Source organism: Chinchilla lanigera, unplaced genomic scaffold (genome assembly GCF_000276665.1).
Source record: "Chinchilla lanigera isolate Chin_1 unplaced genomic scaffold, ChiLan1.0 scaffold00002, whole genome shotgun sequence".
NCBI lineage: Eukaryota > Metazoa > Chordata > Mammalia > Rodentia > Chinchillidae > Chinchilla > Chinchilla lanigera.
Genome location: NW_004955403.1, coordinates 41,490,127 through 41,514,054, shown reverse-complemented (window position 1 = coordinate 41,514,054; position 23,928 = coordinate 41,490,127). Strand labels below are relative to the sequence as shown.

At 39.7% G+C, this 23,928-nt stretch overlaps 1 protein-coding gene across 1 annotated transcript; it reads left to right on the top strand.

Moving 5' to 3' along the window:
• The first annotated feature begins 3,892 nt into the window (after positions 1-3,892).
• Tma16 (translation machinery associated 16 homolog (S. cerevisiae)) lies at positions 3,893-20,431 on the top strand. Its single transcript, XM_005373592.1, has 7 exons — positions 3,893-4,038; positions 10,131-10,243; positions 12,313-12,350; positions 12,988-13,072; positions 14,132-14,280; positions 17,484-17,526; positions 19,388-20,431. Exons 1-7 carry the CDS (start codon positions 4,036-4,038, stop codon positions 19,569-19,571), a joined length of 615 nt encoding a protein of 204 aa, XP_005373649.1. The 5' UTR covers positions 3,893-4,035; the 3' UTR covers positions 19,572-20,431.
• Positions 20,432-23,928: the final 3,497 nt, after the last annotated feature.

Here is a 23,928-nt window from a genome sequence, read left to right as displayed (position 1 = left end):
TATATATATGTAATTTCCATCCACAAGATGGCACTAGCACACAATTCTTTTGGGAGAAGCTTTTGACAGGTTGGTGCGTGTTAGAGTAAAAGTCTCTCGCCCTTACCTTCAAAAGGCGAGAGTGCAGAGGTCACTTCCCAGAAGGGAGAGAGAAGAGGATCAGAGAGGAAGTTGGAGAAGGGGACCATGTGTTTAAATCATGCCACTCAGCATTGGGGGGAGGGAGGAATCTGGCAGAAAACCTTAAAAGAACTGCTTGAAGTCTTCTATAGCCTCAGGGTTTGTCTTAGCCTTGGCATCCTGGGCTAGGAGATTCAGGTGCTATCTCTCAAAGTATGCCAAGTTTTTATGCAATATTTACAATAATTGGATATGTAAAATTCTGAATCCAGCCTTCACAGTCACCATTATTTACATAGCACATACACTGTATTAGGCATTGTAAGCAGTCTAGATATTCTTAAAGTAGAAGGGAGGGTATAAATAGGTTATGTGCAAATATGCCATTTGACATAAAAGACCTGAGCTTCCACAGATTCTGGTGTCCACATACAAGCATAAAAGGTGTATAAAATATAAATGTGGAGTATAAAGAATAATTATAAACCAAACACCAAGCTAACAACCACACGGGAGGAGAAATATGCCTGGTATCTGTGATGGTATCTGTAAAAAATATAGTGTTATCCATATTGCCTAATTTTGTGAAACTTGATTTTTAACTTTTCTTTTCCAATTTTAGGTTAAATGAAGTAATTATTCCTCCAGATGCATCCCACCAATTTAGATACTTAGTATTTTTGTTATTGCCCAGATGAAATTATTTTACAATTTCCATTCTTCTTTAGTTCTTGATTTATTTAGATGTATAATTCTTAGTTTCTATGAGAAATTCTATGAGAATTTCTATGACATGTATGAAAATTCATTTCCTATCTTCTAGCTGTTAATTTCTGGTTTACATTGTGATCAGACAACACATTCAATAGGATTTCAATCCTTCCAGATTTGTTTGCACTTATCTTATTTTTTGACCCAGTGTATAATAAATTTTTTAACTGTACCACACATATGTGTGCAGTCTTGTTATACTTGTAAGTACCAGAAGCAGAAATCTATATGGATTTGTCAGGTTAAACTGCACTGTGGTTTTCAAAATCACTGTTCATATTTTATCTATTCTTTTAATTACTGAAAAAAGCATGTTAAAATTCCCACATGACTTTCTGGTTTTTGTATTTGTCCTTGAAATTGTATCAGCTTTTCCAACGCATACTTTAAGCTTATATTGCTAAGATGAAAATGAATTTAAAATGGAAACTGCTTCATTATCAGGTGATCTTTTCTATCTACCGTAATATTATTTGAGCTAAAGTAAATTTGGTATAAGATTAATATATTTATTCAGCATTCTTTCAATTAATACTTATTTAGCATACTCCTTTCTATATTTTTCCAGTGTTTAAAATTTGATATATATACAATGTACGTTTCCAGTACTGGAAACTGAATATATATGAAATGTATTTTATCCAAGTACTGGGAATTGAACCCTGGATTTGGCACTGAGCTACATCCTTAGTCCTTTTTATTTTTTATTTTGAGACATGGTATTGCTAAGTTGCTAAATTACGCAGGCTGGGCTTCAACTTATGATCCTTTTGCCTCAGCCTCCCAGAATGCTGAGATCCCAGGCATAAGCCACATGCATATATGCATATATGCAAAATTTTAAATTGAGTATTTAATCAGTTACTATTTCATGGATTTAAGAGTGCTATATTTTGCTTTTTATTTGTTCTGTTATTCCATGTTTCATTTTTTTCTACACTACTTCCTTGAATTATCTAAGTATTTTTCATCCTATTTATTTTATTTTTTCTATGTGTAGTCTCTAAAAATTATATACTGTGTATCTTGTTTTAGTAGTTTTCTAAAATTATGTATAATTACATTAATATCTAACATTAATCAGTACTTAACCTTTACACACATTCAGCGCATGCACACGCACACACTCATGCACATATCTAGTACTGTGTGTTTGTCAATATATAGGTAATACCTTTAAATATTTCTCCTCTTTCAAAATAGGTAAGAGTAGGTAGGAATTTTGTGATCAAGATGAAGTAGAATAAACAAAAATTAAGATAGAAGACAGGAAAATTGTAGCTGTAAAATTTTACTTTAAAATATGCTCAAGACTACAATGCCTATTTTACCATTACATGTTTTTCCACCTCTAAACTATTCACTCCTAAACTTCTAAAACCTTAAAAGATACACTAAGTCTGTAATTTAGGTCCATTCCTTTATCCTGTAAAGTGGACTGTGGTTTTTCTCCTGATTCATAAATTCCACAGATTTCTATCTTCAAGGAAAGAGCACTATTCATTGGATGTCATATCTCTGAACTCCAAATACAAGCAAATCATTTCCAAACCAAGCCCCACCAATACATAACCTGATGGAACTCTGGAAGTAAACATCTCAGATCAGCTGTCCCAAGGACATCCCCAAAACTGTAAATACCTGCACGTCCAGACCAAGTTCAACTCATCCTTGGACACCTGCACTCCCTTCTGAGTATGTACTCCTTTGATCCTGCTTAATAAACGTACTTATCCTCTCAGTGATGTGTCCTGAAATGCTTTGTGTGACAAAAGTGGAGGGATCTACTTCATGGGGGAAGCAAGTTGAGGTCCTCAATCTCCCTTGGTGGAGAACTTCGCAGGCTATATTCAGTGACAAAGAGCAATTACTAATCAGCCAAATCAGCCACAATGAGGATTTAATGCTTCACAGATCTGCAGCAACATGGAACTTAGGAGGCTGACTTCACTGCATCAGACTTTGGGGTGAGTTAGGGTAGGTTAGAGTTGGTTTCACAAGGACTGGTTAGAGTATAGTGTAAATATTCTGGTTCATTCGGAGTCCTCAGGAGAGTACTATAAGGATGACTTTCATTGTGTGGTTATACAACATGCACATTCACACACTTCAACGGCTATGTAAAAATGCTTCGCTCCTAAATTCAAGAATCCATTGTCCACACACTCTTACTTAGAATTTGAATGATTTTTCAAAGTGGATATATGTATTAATTAAACTCATATACCTGCACACATATCTAGGAATACCTAACTTCACCCCGCTTAGTGCTTCTTCCTATGCCTACTTCCCTCTGATTCAAAAATCTTCTATCATTTCTCAGAGAGTTCAGCCCACCACGTGTAAAACAGCTTTCCTGCCCACCCCACCAGCCTTATTTCTTGCAGTCTTTAAATTATTTGAAATGTGTATTGATTTATTTTTGCATGCTCCCCTGGAATATGAGCTGAGTGACAAGATGAATATTCCGGGGTGCCCTCAATGTCAGGCATGCAATAGACATCCAGTAAATATTTACTGAACGAAGTTACTGTCTCTGGAATTTTAACATGCTATGCAGAAACAGAAAAACTGGGTTGGAAGGGGCCTAGACTGTGAGGAAGGAAGGGGCCTTTTTGGGATAAAGGAACTTATGTTAGTTGAGGAAAAGCCTTGCCCTTTTCCTGCAGGAGCAGACTGGGAAAGCAGACTGCAGGAGCATCTTGAGGACTAGGCTCCCGGTTGGGTCCAGCTCCTGCAACGCTAGACCCGCTGAGAAGGAACCTATAGTCTGAAGGGGTTTCTCGCCGCTGAAGATGTGTCTGAGCGCAGAAGCTCGAGATCTACGCTTGGGGCCCAGACGTGATGGGTCGGGCGCAAAGCGTGTCCCGGAGCAGAGTTAAGATGCCCCGCCCAGTGCTCTAGGAGGACCAGGTACCACTCACCATCGGCTCTAAAGTTCGGCTCGGACTAAAAAGACCACGTCTCAGTTTCCGGGGACGTTTTCTGCGGCGCACTCGCTCCTCCCCTTCCGGTCGGGGCCGCCCGGCGTCTGTGGCCCCACGTGTGTTTGGGCAGGAGTGCGGGCTTGCGAGGCGCCGCTCCGCGCTGGGAGCTTGCGGGGTGCGGAGTGCGGAGGTCCCCCGAGGCCTCTAGGACGGCACCATGGTAGGCACCTTCTCGCCTCCCGGGCCCTGGGTTGGTCCCCGGGGCTGCGCCGGGGCGGGAGGGTGGCAGGGCTCGGGGACCGAGCGGCCCGACCCGCGCGGGGATGCCCCGCCGCGCTCCCCGGGACGGCTCGGTGCGGACCTGGGAGAAGGTCAGGGGTGCGCCCCGCGCCCCTTTCCCACGGCCGGCTGGGTCTGCCCGGGTCTGTGCCTCCGCCTCCGCCCGCCCTTCGGGGACCCGGCCCGCCCGGGTTGCTGCCCCGAGACCCCTGTGCCCGCCCAGGCCCTGGGGAGTCGATAGGAAAGAGTGTTCCTGAAACACATTTAAGTATAGACATTAGTAGTGTAAGAAATACTACGTAGTTTAGAAAATAAAACGTGGTAGTCTTTGAAAGCCTTGAACCTGTCACCTTCAAGGGTAAGCAGGATCTAAACTTCGTATTTATGCTATCCTTTTTCTTTACTGTATCTTATTTCTTCTTGCTTTTTCCCCTTATGTTCTTAAGAATCGTTCCTGAATGGGAATACGTTGTATGTTCGTGAAGGAATAATGAATGTACACTACCCAGCTATATTTATAATGAAAACATTAAAATAATCCCGGGCGTGGTGGCGCACGCCTGTAATCCCAGCACTCGGGAGGCTGAGGCAGGAAGATCGCTGTGAGTTCAAGACCAGCCTGGGCTACAAAGTGAGCTCAAGGACAGCCTGAACTGCACAGCGAGACCCTGTCTCCAAAAAAAGAAAAAAAGAAAAATAAATAAATAAATAAGTAAAGATATATAGTCTGGTAAAAAGTTATGGTATTTTGGCCACAAAATTTTTTGTCCTGTTTTTCTCTTTTGCTGTTGCCCTTTTTGTTGTATGCATGCCCATCATTTTTGTCTTTTTTGTCTACCCACAGCCCTGATTTGGATTGTGTACATTTTTGTGTACATTCGGTCTTGTTTATCAGCGTGCTTCTGTGATTTCAAGCCCTTTGTTTTTCTTTTCCTTACCAGAGGGAGGTTACTAAAGTGTACATGAGGTACTGACTGGCATGTGACTGTAGTTGTCACTGACTTCTAGTGCTTCACTTTTGCCTGGCTTTATAGTAGAAATATGTTGCCTTGGCATGGTGACATATAAAAATGAGTGACATATAGGAGGACACTTCCGGCCCTGGCTTGTTATTTGTTGTTTGTGTTTGGTACAACGGCCAGCAGTTCTGCTGCACTCTCTGACAGCATTTCACAGTGTGGCCTCAGTCAGTTTGGTACCTGTGATCTTGGTGAAATGACTTACTCTCTGGTCTGTTTAGTACCTACATATAGAATTGTGAAAGTTAAATATAAAGTACTCAGCCCAGTCCACACACTTAGTAAATGTTACTGTGGTTACTGCCAGTATCCACTGACGTAAATAATAGCAGGGCACAGCGTCTAATTGTTCTCTTTTGTCACCTCGTTCATTTGTGTTCTCATGGTGAATCCTTCCTGGAGGTCATCAAGTTCAAAACTTTTTCTGATATCAGTATTTAATTCAACTACATGAAAAAAAATCTTTTCAAATTAGTTTATCCCACTCAACACAGTATTTAATTCAACTACATGAAAAAAAATCTTTTCAAATTAGTTTATCCCACTCAACATTTTATTGTTCTGCATTAAAGTTTTTTAGCGCTTTTAAGTTTGGTTTGTGCTATGCTGCTACTAGGCGCTCTGGAATGTACATGTACTCCTTCCTACCTTGGCCTGTTCTAAATGTGTTTCTTTCCTCCCTCACCAGCTAGATTATAAATCATTAGAAGTGTGCCATTATTCTCTTAATTTATCAAGTTTATACACATTACTTGTGATTAACCATTAATGACTGTGTACAAATTTCTTGACAGGAACTGTAACAGCAGATTTAAAAAACTTAATCAGTGTCAGTTGGATTTTCTACTAAGGAAGACTCGCTCCTAAAAGTAAAACTAAAAAAAAAACAACTTGCAAATCTACTTTGTATGCCCTTTTTGAAACAGTACTACATGTAGGTGATTAAAAATAACAGCAAAAAATGATTATCTATGAAAAGTGTATTGGTTTTGTCATAGTGCTGTAAAATATTAGTATAAATTTAGTGGTTTAAAACTGCATTTTCCTTTTTTTTATATTTCTGGAGGTCTAAGACCCCAAAAAGAGTCGTACTGAGATAAAAGCAAGGTGTTTCCAGAGTTACTGTCCTTTAAGAGGCTGTAGGCTGTAGTGAAGGGTCTGTTTCCATGGTTTTGTTTTGTTTTGTTTTGTTTTTCAGTTTCTAGAGGCCGTCTCCATTCTTGGGTCTTAGCTCTTTCAACTCTTTTTAACTTTTTAAAATTTTGGGACAGAGTCTCAAGTTCCTGGGCAAGATTTGAATTTGGATCCTTTTGTTTTAGTCTCCCAGAGTGCTGGGATCCTAGGCAGGTGGCACCATGCCTGGCAATAGTTAACTTTAAAAAAAAAAAATAGTTACTATTCTGTTTGCTTTTCCTGAAATTATTTAGCCAGATCTCTGATGGACATTTAAAGTTTCTGTTCATTGGCTACTGCAAACCCTGTATTGCTGCTGCATTCTTTGTTCTTTTTTCTGATTCCTTGGTCGAAGGACATGCCGATTTTACCTTGACTGGATCTATCAAGTTGCTTTTTATAAGGCCGCCATTTTGTACACCCACAACCTCACTAATGAAATGTTAATTTTATCTTGGTAGTTATATGTTAATCTGTTTTATTGATGTTTTAATTTACATTTCTTTTAAATTAAAGCATACACCTTTTCAAACCATTAAACATATTTTACTCTTTCTGTAACTTGCTGGTATTCTAGCTTTATTTTAGTTTGCTGATCTTACTTGTCTAAAAACATTTTTATGTTAAGGGAATTAATGTTTGTTTTGCAAATACTTGTTCTTCTAATTTAACTTCTGACTTGGTCTGTAATAGGTTCTCTCTAGAATTTTATATTTTTATAGATTTATTGTTTAGATGTATCTTTTTATTCTGAGATTGATTTAAACTAAGCAAATCTTTTTGTTCCTTCAATCCAAATTATTTCATTTTTCTTTAAATGGAATTGTGAGGAACCTAATTGAAATGCAGTGATACACTAATATTTAAGAGATTCATATGCTTTTCATTTTATTTACATTTTTGAGTCATTGAGATATTTAATACTAATCAACACTCTGAACAAAGATTTGCTCCTACCCCATAGGAGCAAAGTATAACTAAGCTTCCGTGATCTAAAGGTGAATTATTATCAAATGCTTATTTTGCTACCTACTAAACATTTTTAAAGTTTTATTTTATTAGTAGCATCTGTGTGTTCATTGCTCTGACGGCTTGTGAAGTAGTGATTCTTCTTTGAGATAAAGTACTTTTGCAGTTGTACAAGCTGACTTACAAATGTAACATCCTAGTATCTAAGACATTTCAGACTTTTTTTTAAATCCAGTATTAACCTGTATGTGTGGTGGTGTGGTCTTAGTTGTCAGGTAGTTGATTTAAACAGGACTGTCTTCTTTCTTGCTATGTAGCCTGTTTACCTGCTTATTTTTAGTGCCAGACCAACATAACAGAAAACTGGTTTCCTGTAAGAGCAGTTAATTTAAATAGAAATAATCTCATCTTGTCAAGCAGATTTCAGCTAGAGTTTTACTTTAATACATGAACATTTTGTTGAGAGAGTTTTACTTCAATTTCTCCCTGTTGAAGTGCTTTTTAAAATTTTCATATGTTATACTGAAAAAATATGAAAATGTTTTTATGTATGATAAATCTTACTGTACATATTTCTGTGTTTCATTAAATATTAATATCCTTCCTTGGGGAACCTTTTCATAAATAAATTATAAGGAATTCTAAGCGCCGACTGAGTCAGAATATAAGTTTCTTTGTACTTTCTTTGTACTAAGTCTTGAAAGTTCTTTAACTGAAATCTTCTAAAGCTGTGAGGTCATTTTCATACTCAAAGCATGTCAAACTATTTTTTTTTTCTAGTGAAAGTTTTTTAGTCTTTACAGGATTTTTTTATAGACTTAGATACATTGCTGAAACATTATTATGATTTTAACTTCAGTTATTAAATTTTTCTTTTTCCCTTAGGATTTTGTGAACTTTTCTGTTGCTTTTTTTTTTTTTGAAGCACATTACTTGTTATGATGTGTAGGATCATGATCATCTTTTCAAAGAGTGAACTTTTGCTTTGTTTTCTTCGTCTTGCATTAGTTACCTATGCATTGCTGTGTAACAAGTTATCCTAAAATTGAGTGCCTTAAAACAACAGCATTCGTTATTTCAGTTCTGTGAGTTGGAGCCAAGCATGGCTTACCTGTGCTCCATGTCAAGGTTTCTTAGTCCAGCTCTCACTGTGGCTCCCAGGTACACATGAGAAGGATCCATTTGCAAGTGCACTCATATTGGTCTTGGTCGGAATTAGCTCTTCCTGGACTATTGGACTGAGAGCCTTAGTTCTTTGTTGAGTGTTGGCTGGAAACTATCTCTCAGATATTCGTCACCTGGGCTTCTCCAGAGGGCAGCTTACTACATTGCACCTGGTTTCCATCAGAGGAACAAAGTGAGAGAACAAGAAAGTGAGGGAGGTGGAAGTCCGGTTTCCATAACCTAGTTTTAAAATTGCCATTACTGAATGTCGTTCATTAAGAGTGAGTTAGTAGTTCTAGCTCACACTCAAGGGGAGGAGCTTACACCAGAAGTGAATATCTGGTGTTGGGCTTCCTTGGGTGCCATCTAAGCAGCAGTCTGCCACACTTTGCAGAAGTTTTTACTTGATTACTCTTTCCTGGGTTGACTATGTTGAAAGAATTCTTAGCCCACTTCCCATTTGTCCCTGCACTCCCACGCCTTGTGTGCAGAGACACAAATAATACATCTGTTGTATTCTTATGATAGTTTTACTTTATCCGCTTTGTCTTCGGCTAACTTCCAGTTACACCTTGAACTTCAGACTTAGACATCACTTCTCTGGTCAGATTTATCAAGTAGTGAGCAGAGAATTTAGGGAATATTTTTGAAGGAATGCATATATGAATGAGGAATTGATGGCCATTTTAATTCTGCCTATAGAGCTTTAAAAAGAACGTGATTTTGAGCTGCATCACATCAAAGGATAGCAGAGGGAAAGGATTTTGCAGACAAAAGTACCCCAAAATGGCAGTCTGAAGAAGTTAGGAGCAGGGTATGGTAACCCACACTTGCAATCCCAGCACTCAGGAGGCTGAGGCAGGAGAATCACTGTGAAATCGAGGCCAACCTGAGCTACATAGTGAGTTTGAGGTGAGCCTGAACTACATAGCGAGACTCCACCTCAAAAAAGATAGAATGAAGACAAAAGTTAGGAATGGTATACTATAAATTCCAGTAAGAATGGATGAAGACTCTTGTGGAATATGAGAAATAACGCTGGAGAAGAAGTTTGAGGTATATTGATTCTCTATGCTAAAGATTTCAAAGCTAGCAGAGCTCTTTCAGCAGAAAGAGGGATTTTACTGGATTAGTGTTAGAAAGAAGCTCTGTGATTCTTTGGAAAAAGGACCAGCAGGGAGAACCCAGTGGACATTCTGATCATGAGGATTTGATCTGTTGATCAAATGGTAAATGACAGTAATTTTGAAGAGAAGATTCTGTAGACACTTGGCCTTTTTTGAGAATTAGGTATAGTAGAGGCTGCCAGCTGTCCCCTAATATATTTTTTTTCTTTTTCTATAGTAATGGATTTTCTTTTTCCAAGATTAAGTATTACTGTGTTTATTCATTTTTTTATAAATACTGTGACTAAGTTTTGCTCAGTGGGATGTGAGCAAAAGAATTTACAACTTCCCAGATAATATTCTTTTTGAAGGGAAGGAATTTGCCTTCTCATGTTTCTTTTCTGCTTCTTTGAGATGGGTTCTGTACCTACTTGGGAGGTAAAACAGTTGAAGAGTTGCATTTGTTGACTCTTTCCATGTTTTTATTGTTAGTATTTCTGGCTCACTGTATTTCTATTATATTATTGCTCTTAAATTTTATTTCTGAGGAAAATTTTGTGACTCGTCATTCAATATATCTGATTATATATGTCATATTTTAGCCTAAAGCACCAAAGGAAAAAAGCACAGGACGAGAAAAAAAAATCATCCATCCATACAGTAGAAAAGCTGCTCAAATTACAAGAGAGGCCCACAAACAAGAAAAGAAGGAGAAGTAAGTATCTTTTTGCCACTTGCATTATGCACTGACGAAAAGCCCTGTGTACATTTATCCTTCAGACATGTACTTTTCTGTAATTTTCTCTCCTTCCTTTAGCAAATATTAGTTAAGTATGTTCTCTGTAATAAGGAAAAACTGAACAAGGACTTCACTTTCATAGAGCTTAACTCAGATGAGTAAGTTGAAAAGCATTGTGATGAGCACAGTGAAGAAAAGTTAGTAAGGATGATGGGGTGGAGGCAGGGAGGGAGGTTCTGATGGCATAGTCTTGGGAGGCTTCCCAAGAAGTTACAGAGGGCTGAGACGTGCGGGAAGCAGCTGTGCTATTACACACTGGGCATACAAAATGCCTGTTTTCCGTAGAGGATAATGAACAGCAGGATATGGTGGGTCTCCCATCCAGAGGTGAGTTAAGGGTGTCAGAAATTAGGGAGCTGTGAGCATCTGTATGGGATTTCAGAGATCACTTAATGAGTAACACAGGAATGGGAAGGCAGCCGGGGAGTCCAGAGTCTCCCTCAGGCAGAGGTTAGAGAGGAGGAGGATCCCACAAGTGAGAGTGCTTTGGTTCGTGGTTTTTATTTGTGGTGTTGGGCCTAGAATGTTTGTATGTTGTCAGATGTATTCAGTTTTATATGCTAATTTATAGAATCAGCCATGTAGAATAATTATGGAAGGAAGAATCCAGAGCAATATGCTAATCTCATAGAACTTGCTCTAAAAAAGTTCTGTTGGTCAAGGCTCCTCTTTTAATAGGAAGGAGTTGATAGTAGTTTTTCTGCTTGGACAATGTTAAACCAGCTGGGCTTCCCTTTTTTTCTCGTCTATTTTTAAAGAAGCCACCTTTGTACCAAAAGTCATGGTATTAGAACCAAATATAGTTTTAGTTGTGTCTAACATTTTACTGCTGGGAAACCATAGATTTAGTCCTTCTTAGCAGTTTTTTGAGTAGCAGCATCTGCAATCATAAATTACACTTTAAATGGAAGTATGGTCACAAATAGCATCTTAATATGCGTTGACTGACTCCCTGCTGTAGACCAGTACTTCCAATAAGACAGAAATGCTGAGTTGCATATTTTCAAAACATATTTGGTGACAGCACTCCCAGACAGTTGGAACAGCTATTCTAAAGATGATACAAAAGGTACCAGTAAGACTTAATTTGGAATTCAAATACCTGTGGCTTTTTAGACATAAATAGCAGTTGACAGGCATTGTTGATTCGTAAGAAATTTTACTATAGTTTGTTAGCTTAGAAGAAAAACAGTTGCTAACTCCGAAAATCCCAGGAGCACGTACCTGGATGCTTCAGGTTCAGGATCTCACCAGGCTGCATTCTGTGTCCTGTCTGGGACTGCATCCCTGCCGAACGTCATAGAGAGAGAGAGATAGGCTTTGCTCTCGCTGGGCTGTTGGCAGACTTCAGGCCTGGATGTTAGACTTTGGTGGAACAGAGAGGGTGGAGTTTTGTTCACTGCTGTGTTCCCAGGGCCCAGCCTGAAGTCTGGTGAAGATTAGGTACCCATTGATCTCTTGAATTAACAAGCATGTAGAATATCAACAGGAGGAAGCATGTCACCTACACTGTTTTTGAGAATAACTGAGGTTCTTGGGTTGTAATTCTTTTCAAATTCATGAGAAGTAATTATACTTTGCATCTTGAAGTTTAAAAGAGGACAGTAGTGCATTTTGGTTTGGTGGTAGCACTGTATTTTCAAGAGTTTATTACTCTTTTGTGCATAAACGTTCTGCGTATTACAGAACCTATCTGTACATTCATAATCGAATCAGGATTTAATGTGAATTTTGAAAACTGGTTTGTTCTGTAAGCTTCCTGCATCATTGAAGAGCTGAAAAAGTATTCTAATAACTTTTTGTTCCAGTGATTTGAAAGAAAAGCATAGTGTTCCATGTGTTTGTGCTTTTAGAATTAATTTTATAAGTATAAAAGAATGATGTTTGAATTTAAGTTCTTTGGGCAGTTTTTTCTTTTGTTGTTTTTGACAGATTTCTAAAACTTGCTTTGGAAATTTCCTAACATATACAAATTTTCTTCCAAGATTGAAGAATGAAAAGGCCTTGCGTCTCAGCCTTATCGGTAAGTGGGTTGACTTAATTAACATTCTAGTACAGTAAATTTTTGCCTTCTACCAAATTTTTTCTTAAGGCTCCTAATGCAACATTCTTTTTGTCAGAGTAATAGTTTTTTATCAGACTTGATTAAGACAGCAAAATGAAGCAAATTATTAAAATTTGAGACTAAATAGTGTTAAGGATTCCCAGTGTTAACACTAGGAGTCCTCGTGTTAAGGCTGAGATTTCAAAATGTGACTATTAGGTCTGATTGTTAAAACTAAAGATATTTGAAGCTTCATCTCAGATCCTTCATTAGGTAATAATACAGTATTCTAAGCAGGGTATGTTCGTGCTGGGTAGGGCCACTTTTTGATCTGTAATGTTGAGAAGTTTAGCTGAAAATTACCTCAGTTGTCAACCTTGTTCATAGGGTGTGTTGTCTGTGCTATCAGTACTTTGCATAGTGTCTACCGGCAATGTTATGCTTAATGTATTTAATGTTGTGGCCCTGGCCAGGTTACTTTGAGCTTTACAAAGGCTTATAATTAACATGGAAGTGAATTTTGATTGTGTTTTAAGCACACTGATGTCGAGAATTCTAATATCTCTTGGGTTAAAGGGTGACTTATGGTGCTAAACTATTTGGTCCTTGTTTATAGGTGAAAAACTGCAGTGGTTTCAAAATGAGCTGGATCCCCAAAAACTGAGATATTCAAAGAAAGATGCTTGCGCATTAATTGAAAGGTAAACAGCAGGCATATTATGAGCAAAGGACCAGAAAGGGGAATTTTTCAGCCTGGTTCTTGGGAGCTGTTGAAAGCTCTAATCTGTATTTGTAGAGGAGCAAATGTGCTTTCTTTTCAGAAAGACTTTGGGTTCATATCCTGGCTTGGCCCCTGTAGGGGGTTTGTAATCTTTCTGCGCATGAGTGTGGTGGTTAACTCAGCCTTTTGGGATCTGGAAAGGCTTCCTGGAGAAGTGTCATTTACACTAGCACTCACAGGTAGGGGTTAGCGGATCTAGGAAGGTCATTTGAAGAGTCACTGGCATGAGAAAACAGTGCCTAAAAGGCTCAGAGAGGTGAGAGCAAAGATGACACAGGTAGTGACCGGCAAACGTTTACATGTCTGAATAGCAAGTTCGGGGAGGGAAGTGTGGCGCGTACAGTAAGTAACAGTGGGCGTGTGGAAAGTCTTGGGCGTCAGTGTAAGATACTGCGTCTTACCTGGGGACCTCAGGAGCTGTGAGAGACTTTAATAACAGGCACCTAAGATGAGCATATTTACACTTCATGAAGGTCACAGTTTTGAGAATGAGGAAAATGCCCTAAGAAGGAGCTGTGGCCCTGGCCAGGGGACTGTTGAGGGGCTCCTGTAGCAGTCCAGGCAAGAAGAGATGAGCAGTGTGAAGAAAAATAAAGTCTCTTTCTTTAGTGAAAACTTAAAGGTGGAGTAAATGGGAGAGGGGCGTCAGAGCGCATGCCTGTGTACCTCACTTGTCAGCTAGATAAAGGGTCACTGGTTTCCTGCGGTAGGTGGCCCAGAAGGTGGAGTAGGTTGGTGAAGCCACTAGGGGACATCTAAACGGAGAAGTCTGCTAGGTGACTGGAAGTGAGAGTCCTCCGGTCAACAGACAGCAGGCACGGTGGCCCCTGGGGTAAAGTGACAGGTTATCCAGGGAAGGCGGTAAGAGGTCGGAGCACATGAGGAGCTCTAGAAGTATAAAAATTATAGGACAAAGGCTGGGAGTTAAGTTCTAAATGAATTGATAATGCGTAACTCAAATCATTTTCATACATTTCAGGTATTTAAATCGATTCAGCAGTGAGCTGGAACAGATCGAGTTACATAACAGTATCAAGGACAGGCAGGGAAGGCGGCACCATTCCCGGGAGATGGTCATCAAGCAGACCATGGAGCGAGAGCGACAGCAGTACGAAGGCTATGGCTTTGGTGCGTTCTCCATGTGCTTTTTTCTATCTTAAATTCGCAGTAGTATCGGATTTGTAATTCATATCAAGGTCTAATTTTCTTCGATTGATTTAGCTTGATTCTCTTCCTTTGATTTCCTTTCCTAACTTGGATTCATTTGTCCTGCTACGTTCCCAATGAAACTGTTTTGAAGCAGTGACATAGTTTTCCAGTGTGATGCAGTGTTTTACTTTTCAGTGTACCTGACTTGCTTACTTACAGGGGTCATTACGTACTCATCTGTAACCACATCTCTGTTTCTTTAGAGTAGGTACTATGTCCTTGTCATTTTTGTAATTCTTGCTCGACTTCACTACATTTATAGTCATTCTTCAAAAACTATACAGATGAAAATTATTTTCTTGGCATTGAAGCGTGTTGAATTAATTCCTAAAAATAAGTGTATTATTGGTTTGGCAATATCACCTGAAGAAAATCACTTAGCAGGAAAGGACACGGAGAGTTAGCCACAAACTGGTAGCAAGCCAACCTACATGGCCTGAAAATAGCATTCAGTTAGTTCACTGATTGTCATTCAGAAGAAAGCAGCCTAGTGATTTCAACTGAAACCTACAGATTTCTTGCATCCTTTAAGAAAGATGACCGTGCAGCATAATCTCCTGTATCCTCGAGTTTGTCGTGGCCCTGCTCCTTCCTTCACTCACGTGCCTTGCCTGGTCCCTGTGGGCATTTGTGTCATGGGGAAAACATACTAAAGGAAATACTTACAAGGAAAACTAAAGTTTTTCAAGTTTTATTAAAAGCGATGCAACAGTGTAGGACCTGGTGAAAATCTGTGGTTGTACTAGAAACTCCAGAATGCATGGCAGTTGCTTTTTTTTCCTAAGGAGTAAGTTTCTTAACTGTAAAAGCAACTGAGATCTTCCCGTATAACTGAGGGCAAGTTATACATGAAGATCTAAGGCCTGCTTCCTCAATTTAAGAATAAAATATAGTGTTCCCCCTTGGCAGGCTGTTCCGAAGTTAAGTGATAGTTAACCTGTGAAAGTGCCTGACACGGTGCGTAACACAAGAGTGAGGCAGAAAGCTCCAACCAGTTCTGTGTCCTTTTTCACCCACATCGTTACTGTCTAAGAATATAAATTTGATCTGTGGTCTTCATTTCCTTGTATTTACTTATTTGGAACCCATTTAATTAGACTTTGTCTCCACCACTCAACCAGAAGTACTTGTCCCTGATGACCTCCAAGTTGCTAAAACAAGTCGCTGCTCTCCTGGGCATTAACTCTCAGTCACCCTTTACAGGGTTTGGTGCAGGCACCAGCTCAGTTTCCCCGTACCGTTTAATGTGCTGGGGGGGACCTGGCCTCTTCCGTTCGCTGGCCATGAAGGACTGCAGTTTTGTCAGCTGACTCTTCCCTGCCTCAGTCACTTTCCTTTTTGCCGAGTCACGATACCTAGCACCCACAGCTGGGAGGACAGCGCTGGTTTTGCTGTCAGCGTTTAGAGGGTTCAGTCCATAGTGTGCTGGCACCAAGACAGGAAGGGCCGCCGCTTACTTGGAAAGCTGCTTCCTTCATGGTGCTGGGAGGCGGAGAGCAATGGGAGGAGCCGGGGAGGGAGATGTGCCCTTCCAGGCGACTCCTCGTCCCCCTAACAGCACATCCGGCGACTTCTAAAAGTGCCCCCATGGTCCAGGCGCCTTCCCGATACGTGAGCTTTGCGGGCCATTTGAGGTCTAAACCACAGCTTCTTCCTCTTGATAAACTCAGTCTTTGCCTGCATCCCTCTTCTTGAGATTTTTTTCTATTTACACCCACCCTTAAGTTAATCCTACTCAGTCCCATAGGTTTGAAACTGGCTGACAGTGTCCAAAGTGAGGTTGTCGATCTTAACTTGTCCCTGGAGTTTCAGGCTTGGATTATCAAAATCAAATTTTTGAAACCCTCTGTCAGGAAGCAGCACTCTGCTTTTCTCCTAAAATATGCTCCTCTTGCAAGTCTGTCATTTCTTTTTTTTTTTTTTTTTTTGAGACTAGGTCTCGCTATGCAGTTCAGTCCAGCCTTGAGCTTACTTTGTAGCCCAGGTTGGTCTCAAACTATGATCCTCCTGCCTCAGCCTCCCGAGTGTTGGGATTACAGTTGTGTGTGCCACCACGCCTGGCTATAATTTCATTTGGTGGTATCAGCACTCGTACTTTTGCCCAGATCAGAAAGCTTAGAGTCACTTTCATGGTCCACATCCATCCCACCAGCAAAATGCATATAGAATCTGGTGGCCTCCACTTCCACTCCCATCTGTCCAGTGCACACTGCCTTCATCGCAAGCGCACTGTTACAGCGGCTCCTGGTTTTCCCCTTAAAGTCTTTCAGTAGGCAGCAGCCAGGTGCATGTTAGCAGCAGTTAACAGAGCATACGCAAGTAAACTGTTCACCGTGACAGATCTGGTACTGTCACTCATCCAGTCTTCTTCCAGTACTGCCACAGTGTTTCTTCCAGAACCAGGGAGTGTCTGGTGAGAGATTTGTGAGCCTTGATTCACAAGGGTAGAGAAACACGCAGACACATGTCGCTAATTTTGTTTGATAAGATTTTGAGAAGAGTAAATGTGAGCATCCTCTCCCTATGGTATGACTATTTCTGACTCATTTTATCAGGTTTCCTTTTTAAAAATTCTTTTGTGCTTAACATACACCATTTAAAGTATGTAGTCCCTCGTACTCTTACATTTTGAAACTCCTGGAAGAGCCAGCACGCAGACGTGCCGGGTGTCTGTTGCACTGGCTGGATCTGGGCCCCAGCAGTGTGGCCGTGCACATCAGCTTCTGCAGAGTTTCCAGTCATGCTAAGAAATGGCCATGTAAATTTTTTTGACAGTTTGCATGATATACTTTTTAAAATATTAAATTTTTGCACTCTTTAGATACTTCAAGGTAAGGTATTGCTTTGAAAATACTATACTTTTACCAAGAGAAAATGTAAAGCACTCTCACATGTATTGTTTTATTTCTCAATTTTTATACTAGAATTAATTCTTAATAGCTTTAAACTCTTTGTACTTGCCAAACTTTTTATGCTAAGTGTAACAGGGCTTGCAGTTTTCTTTTCCTTTGGATATTCTTTGTGTCAGTTGTTACTTGTTGTATCTGAGATAATAAATGAAACTGTAAAATGATGGAATGTAGAAAAAGTTGCCAATGACTGTAAAATATTTTCTTTCCCAGAGATTCCAGACATTTTACATGCAAGTAGTCTGAAAACTTTCAGGTAAGTGTCTCTTTAATGTTCCCTAGAAGTTGTATATGAAATACATGAGACATAAGCTTCTTTTTTATGTAGACATTGGAGGCAAAAGAAAATCAGAGGTTTCTTTTAGTCTTTTCTCTTATTAGCCAATGTAAGAATTTTCCACAGTTGCATTTCTTTGAAACATCTATATACTGAAATAATGACGATAAGGTGTATTGGTTTAATAACACCCCTTAGTTATTGCGGGCTGATTGGGTCCACAATCCCCTGAATGAGTGTACAGCAAAGGCTAAATAAAACGAGGCAAATGGCATGATTTCAGGGCTCCAGGAGGATCAGAGCCCTCTCACAGAATTCAAGATTCTCTCGGGACAAGACCAAGACCTTCTCTGAGTGGCTTGTATTTATTTGGTTATAAGAAGGGAGGGGGGTACTTAAGAAGGGCAGAATCACTCAAGGACTTCTCCAAGTAAAGTATAAAGTTAATTCACCCAGGCGTGAGATGCCTGAGGCTCCAGTCTTTGCCTAGTTGAGTTGGATCCAGGTGTCCTTGGCTGTGATCTTGTCTTATCCTTTGAGGCTTTCAGGCTTCATCACCCCTACAGGTTTTAGTAGGGATTAGTGACTCAACAGAGGTTCACTTACTGTGAGTCCGCCATTTCCAGACAAGGAGCCTAGGCCTTGGACAGATTCACAAGTGAACATGAACATGATTAATTTTAAGTCCTGCTCAGGTCTGCTTCATAGTGGTCTCCATCACAAGTGCACCCTTTTTTTTTTCAAAATTGTTTAAAATACTTCAGTATTTTAAAGGTATTGCTGTTCCTTCTCAGTTCTTTTCCTTCTTTTTAAGAGATAAAATAACAGCTGCAGACTGATGGCTCAGCGTCACCCCCCCCATTGTTCTGCAGCGCCCTCTTGTGGAGGAGATGGGTAATGGAAAGTGAGGAGGAGGGTTAAGTCAGCAGGAGCCCCTTGGTCCAGTGGTCTCTGGTTGTACCCTGTAACCAAGGAGACCACTGTAATTAGCGTTTCAATTTTTTAGTTTTCGAACACTGATTCTCTGTCTGATTCCCTGTGCAGTTTTTGAACACTGATTCTCTGTCTTTAGAGAGGGTTTTTCCCTAATCATTTTGGCCTAAACTAGACAATGTTAATGGATCTGAAACTTTTTATTAATTGAAATTAAATCAAACATAATCAAATATAAAATATACTCCTTATTTGTGAAACAAGGAGCATTCTGCCTCTTCCAAATAAAGTCAAGTGAGAGAAGAGGTGAGCATGGTCTGTTCGTATTGCTGGTTACTTTGGTTCTTAGAAGTCTTCATGTTGTCCCTAAAGTACTTGAGCAGAAAATACTGAAGTTGAAAAACCGGGCATTTTCTGTTATAAAAATAACAGTTAATCACAGAAGCTCAGCTGCAGTGTATCATTGTGTGTGAAGAGAAAGACCTTTCCTGACTGTGCTCTTTGCAGATTTGGGAGAACGGGACAGTTTCTACTTTTGAGAGTCTTAAGTCTGGCTAGCACCGTAGAGATACTCAAGTGAAGGAGAGCACAGGAGAGGAACAGCGCTTTCTTGTCATTTCTGCCCCTATTCTCCTGTTTGCTTTGAAGTTTTGAGTACGTGGGATTCCCTGTGCAGGCATTGCTGGTGCCGTGCGGATTAAAGAGGAATGCAACAGGCATAGAGAAAGAAAGCCAGACTTCTTGGGGTGGTGGGTTTTTCTGGTTCAGCTGTACTAGTTATTTCTAGTACAGTTGCTCTCTGTTGTAAATTTGTGAAGTTTCTTTGCTCCTTCCAGTTTTGCAGATTGACTGCCTTCTGCTTTTTCACTTCAACTCCCGCCAACACCACAGTCTTTGTTTTGTCTAGGGACTGGGATTTGGACCTGAAGAAATTGCCGAACATTAAGATGAGAAAACTTTGTGCTAATGATGCAGTTGCTAAGAAGCATAAGAAGAAAACTCAAACTTTAACTATAGACAAAGATTTAGGGCAGTTGGAACTAAAAGGGGAATCGAGTGACTCGGATGAAGAAATGACTCCCGTGGCCTGATTGTCCTTACTTGACTTGAAAATAAGTAATATGAGAACTTGAAGTCACACTTACTACTCATGAAAAATAATCACCTAGTATTTGCTGTTTAACTTATTCTCTCTCATAATGTGAATTACACTTGCAGTTTCAAAAATGGTATTGTAATTTTTATTTAAATATGAAACTTGCTTTTCATTTATATTAAGTTGCTAAAAAAGATGTATTATGTCTTCGTTACTGTTAACAAAATACCAGAGGCTTGTAACTTAGAGAGAAAAGAAGTGTATTGAGCTCATGGTTGTGGAGGTTGAAAGTCCATGCAGCACGGTTTTGGCTGTGGCAGGGCCCCCTCTTGCTTCTGTGCTCTGGGTGCCTGGTGTCATCGTGGAGGGAGAGACTGGAAGCCAGAGAACGGAAAAGGCCGGTGATGACCTCCCACCAGGCCGTGCCTCTTACCGGTCCAGGAGAACTGAATGATTGCAGGTTAGCTGCAGTTGATTATTATGTTGTTTTCTGCTTTCTTATTGTGAAAAGTGACAAGCTTTATTCAGACCTAAAAGTTAGAGATCCAGTGATTATAATTGCTACTTTTTCTTCTAACAGATATATTCGTTAAATTACTGAATTAACACAGTATTTCAAGTTTCCTGACAAACATGAATGTTCCAGAATTTTGTTCTTCAAAGAACTTAATAAATGCTAATATATGTTAGTCTGTCTTTTAAAGGATGTAAGTATGTGTAACTATTTTCAAGAAAAGGAAAAGATACACTGTATGAGATTAACTAGGTATCAGCTAAACTGTTAACAATTTATACAGAGTGTTGTAACTTTTATATTCCTGAAAATTAAAAATAAAATTTATTTCTATAACTTTACTTCTTACAGTTCGTTATTTAATTTTCAATAACTGATGCTGATTATACTAATATGTGTAAAATGTTGTTTTATAATTAACTTGATGCATATTTAGTTATTGACAAATTTCCTCTGTGTCTGTGTTCATGTAAAGTCTCAAAATGCGTGGGGACATTTAGTCATATAGTAGTACAGTAAATACAGTAAGAATGATTTTATCTGGTCTGATATTTAAAATCCTAAGTTGTTAGTGAAATAACTTGTCAAAGTAGATTACCCTCTCCCTCAGATACTTGTTTGTGTTTTCCCTAAAGTTGCCAATGCAAGAAATGTAACTTCCAAGCTATACTGCTGCAAATTAGACCAGATAAATATTTGCTAAATGAACTCATTTACCAGGTATGTAGGACCATAATAAGCATATCCCTCTTGGCAAGGGCAAAGAAGCCTGAGACAACTTGTCTTTGGAATGATGTTTTTAATCCTTGCCGGTAGCATATGTTTTTTCTGTATGGCTCTTAACTTTCTTCCTCCAGACCCTTTTTAAGTCAGTAGCATATCTGTTCTATAGACCATGGCCAAGTAACTTGCTGTGTGTGTGAGACCATCCTTTAAAAACGTAAAAGGCCATCTTAGGTACACAGGACGCCACAGGCTGGATTGATTTGCCGGTTGCAGTGGGCTGGTGACCCCTTGTTTACACCAGTGAGCAACCTGCTTAGATGTGGGGTAGTAATACATTTCTGAATTCAGAGCAACAAGCGGGCGTGGTGGTACACACCTGCAACCTCAGCACTTGGGAGACTGAGGCAGGAGGATCACTGTGAATTCAAGGCCAGCTTGGGCTACAAAATGAGTTCAAGGGCAGCCTGAACCGCATAGTAAAACCATGTCTCAAAAAAGACTAAATAATAATAAATTCAGATCAGCTAATTCTGACAGCTGTCTTCTCTGCTTCTAAAATCTGAGTTACTTTCTTGCTTGACTGACTTAAGTTTCCCTTCTGGATCATGTTCACCTCAAGTAGGAGCTGCTTCTATTCTTACTTTTTTTATTGGTACATGTTTGTGACATATGGTAATTGGTTTGTTTTTTTTTAGTATATGTGCTGCCAAAGGGAGCACAACAATTACATTCTTTTGGGGGAATTAGATATAAATACGATCTTGATCATTTTTGATCCCGTCTGCCTTACTGTCTCCTGTCCCCCCTTCCTTTGACACTCTTCCCCATCTGCAAAAGAAATCTTCCTCACTGTTTCCTATCAGCTGTCCTTTATTTTACTCTTCAATTTATTTACATTTAAGGTTTCTCACACTGATGTGTTTCTCTTAGCATTGTGATGTCAAGATCCATTTTCCTACGCACAGCTCAAATCCAGCCTTCTTTATGACCAAATAATACTCCACTGTGTGTAGGTATGCCACATTTGCTTTATCCATTTGTCTGTTGATGGGTATCAAGACTGTTTCCATAGTTTAGGTATTATCAATTGTATTGTTATAAACATGACTGTCTATATATCACTGTAGTGAGATGTCTTTTAACTCTTGAAAAAGTACCAAGGAGTGTGTGTCTAGGTCAAATGGAGTGCCTAGTTTTATTTTTGGAGGGACTCTACACTGATTTCCATAGCAGTTGTACTAGTTTACATTCCCACCAGTAGCATAGAACAGTCTCTTCCACGTCCTTGCCAGCATTTGCTGTTTTTTGAGTTCCTGATAGTCATTCTTTCTGGAATAAGATGGAATTTCAGAGTTGCTTTGATCTGCACTTTCCTAATGGCCACAGATGCCAAGCATTTTTTCATGTACTTACTGGCCATTTGTACTCCTTTTGAGAAGAGTGTGTTCATTTCCTTTGCCTGTGTTTTTTTTAATTGGGTCTCTTGTTTTTTCTTGTCTTCTTTTCTTTGAGTTCTTTGTATATCTTAGATATTAATCTATCTGAAGAGTTGCTGGCAAAATCTTTTTCCCATTCTGTAAGTATGTCTGCAATGCATTGTTTCCTTTTCTTTGTAGAAGCTTTTTAATTTAATATAATCCTCTGATGTTTGCTGTTATTTCTTGTGCTCCTGGAGCTCTGTTCAGGAAGACCTTCCTATGCCTGTTCTTTTCAAGTGTTTCCCTTACTTTACCTTCCAACATTTCAGTGTTTCTGTTTTATTATCTGGGTCTTAGATCCGTTGTGATTTTAGTGTCGGGTGAGATGATGCATCTAGTTTCTGCCTTCTGCGTGTGTAACCAGTTTTCCCAGCATCCTTTGTTAGAGGGTGTCTTTTCTCTGGCCTCCTTCCTGTTCTTAGGTGTTCAGGAGCGAGAGAGCTCGGGTAGGCATCCTGTTTGCTCTGTACCAGCTTCAAAACATGTCTCCCTTAGTTCTTTGAAGTTCTCAGTGTCCATGTATTCCCTCTCTTCAGATGATCGCTTGTCCCACGAAGTTTCGGAGTTCATAGTGGCCTCCTTGTATATGTCCTCATATGTTTGTCTCTGCTTACAACAAAGCAAGTAACAGTATTTGTTTTTCAAAAACTAAAGCAAGTAACACTTAGTTATCTGTCTCTTTCACACCTGTTCTCAGGGAGCAAGTTGTTGCTGAAGGTCAGAACGCTGCTTTCACGTGCGTCCGTCGATCTCCCTTGGATTCTCAGTACTGCTGCGTGATCTTACTGTTTCCTTTTAAATTTCTCGAGTCTGAGATAATTACTACTTTTGGGGATTTTTTTAGGTGCACTTAAATTCTAGTCTCAAAATTCAACTCTTGATTTTTTATAAATCTTTGATAAAAATTGTTGTCCTCTCAAGGCAATGAATATAGTAGCTTCTTTCAAGGGCAAATACTTCAACTTGTGTCCTGGATCCCACTCCCTATTGTTTTCTCCCAAAGCCTTGATTTTTTTGCCTATGTTTTTTCACGTAATTTCTCTAGCCAGAAGTCTATAAATCTTCCCAGCTTCTGCCCTTTCTCTCTTCTCCGCCCACTGCTGTCATTTAAAAAGCGAGTGTTACTGGTACCATGGAAGTCAGGTCGATGCATTTAATATAATCCTATTGACGCCCAGCTCCGGGCCCTCCGGCTGCTCTGGTCCTTGGTTCCCTTCACCCCACCCGCTCCTTTCCAGATGCCAAGGATGGGGGAGATCAGGTTGGGTCTCTGCCTTGGCGCGGGAGTGGTTTTCTCTCCCTGACATGTTTTTATATCTCTTGGGCTGGGACAGGAGGCTGGCCTGGGTCTTCGTTTCAGAGCTCCGTTTTATGTCTTTCCATGCTGTGGTTGTGTGTCTGTTTTCTGTGAATGAGTGCATTCAATAAAGATAACCAAATGCAAAAGATAATACAGTCCATTGATGTTGGCTGTTATTTCTTGTGCTGTTGGACTTCTGTCCAGGAAGTTCTGTCTCTACTTTTCACTCTCACCTGAAGGAGCCGTGCTGTCTTGCCTCTCCTACATGTGGTACCGTTGTGTTTTTTTTTTTTTTTAAATGCAGTCGCTTTCTGTCTGGTCTTCCTGCCACTGT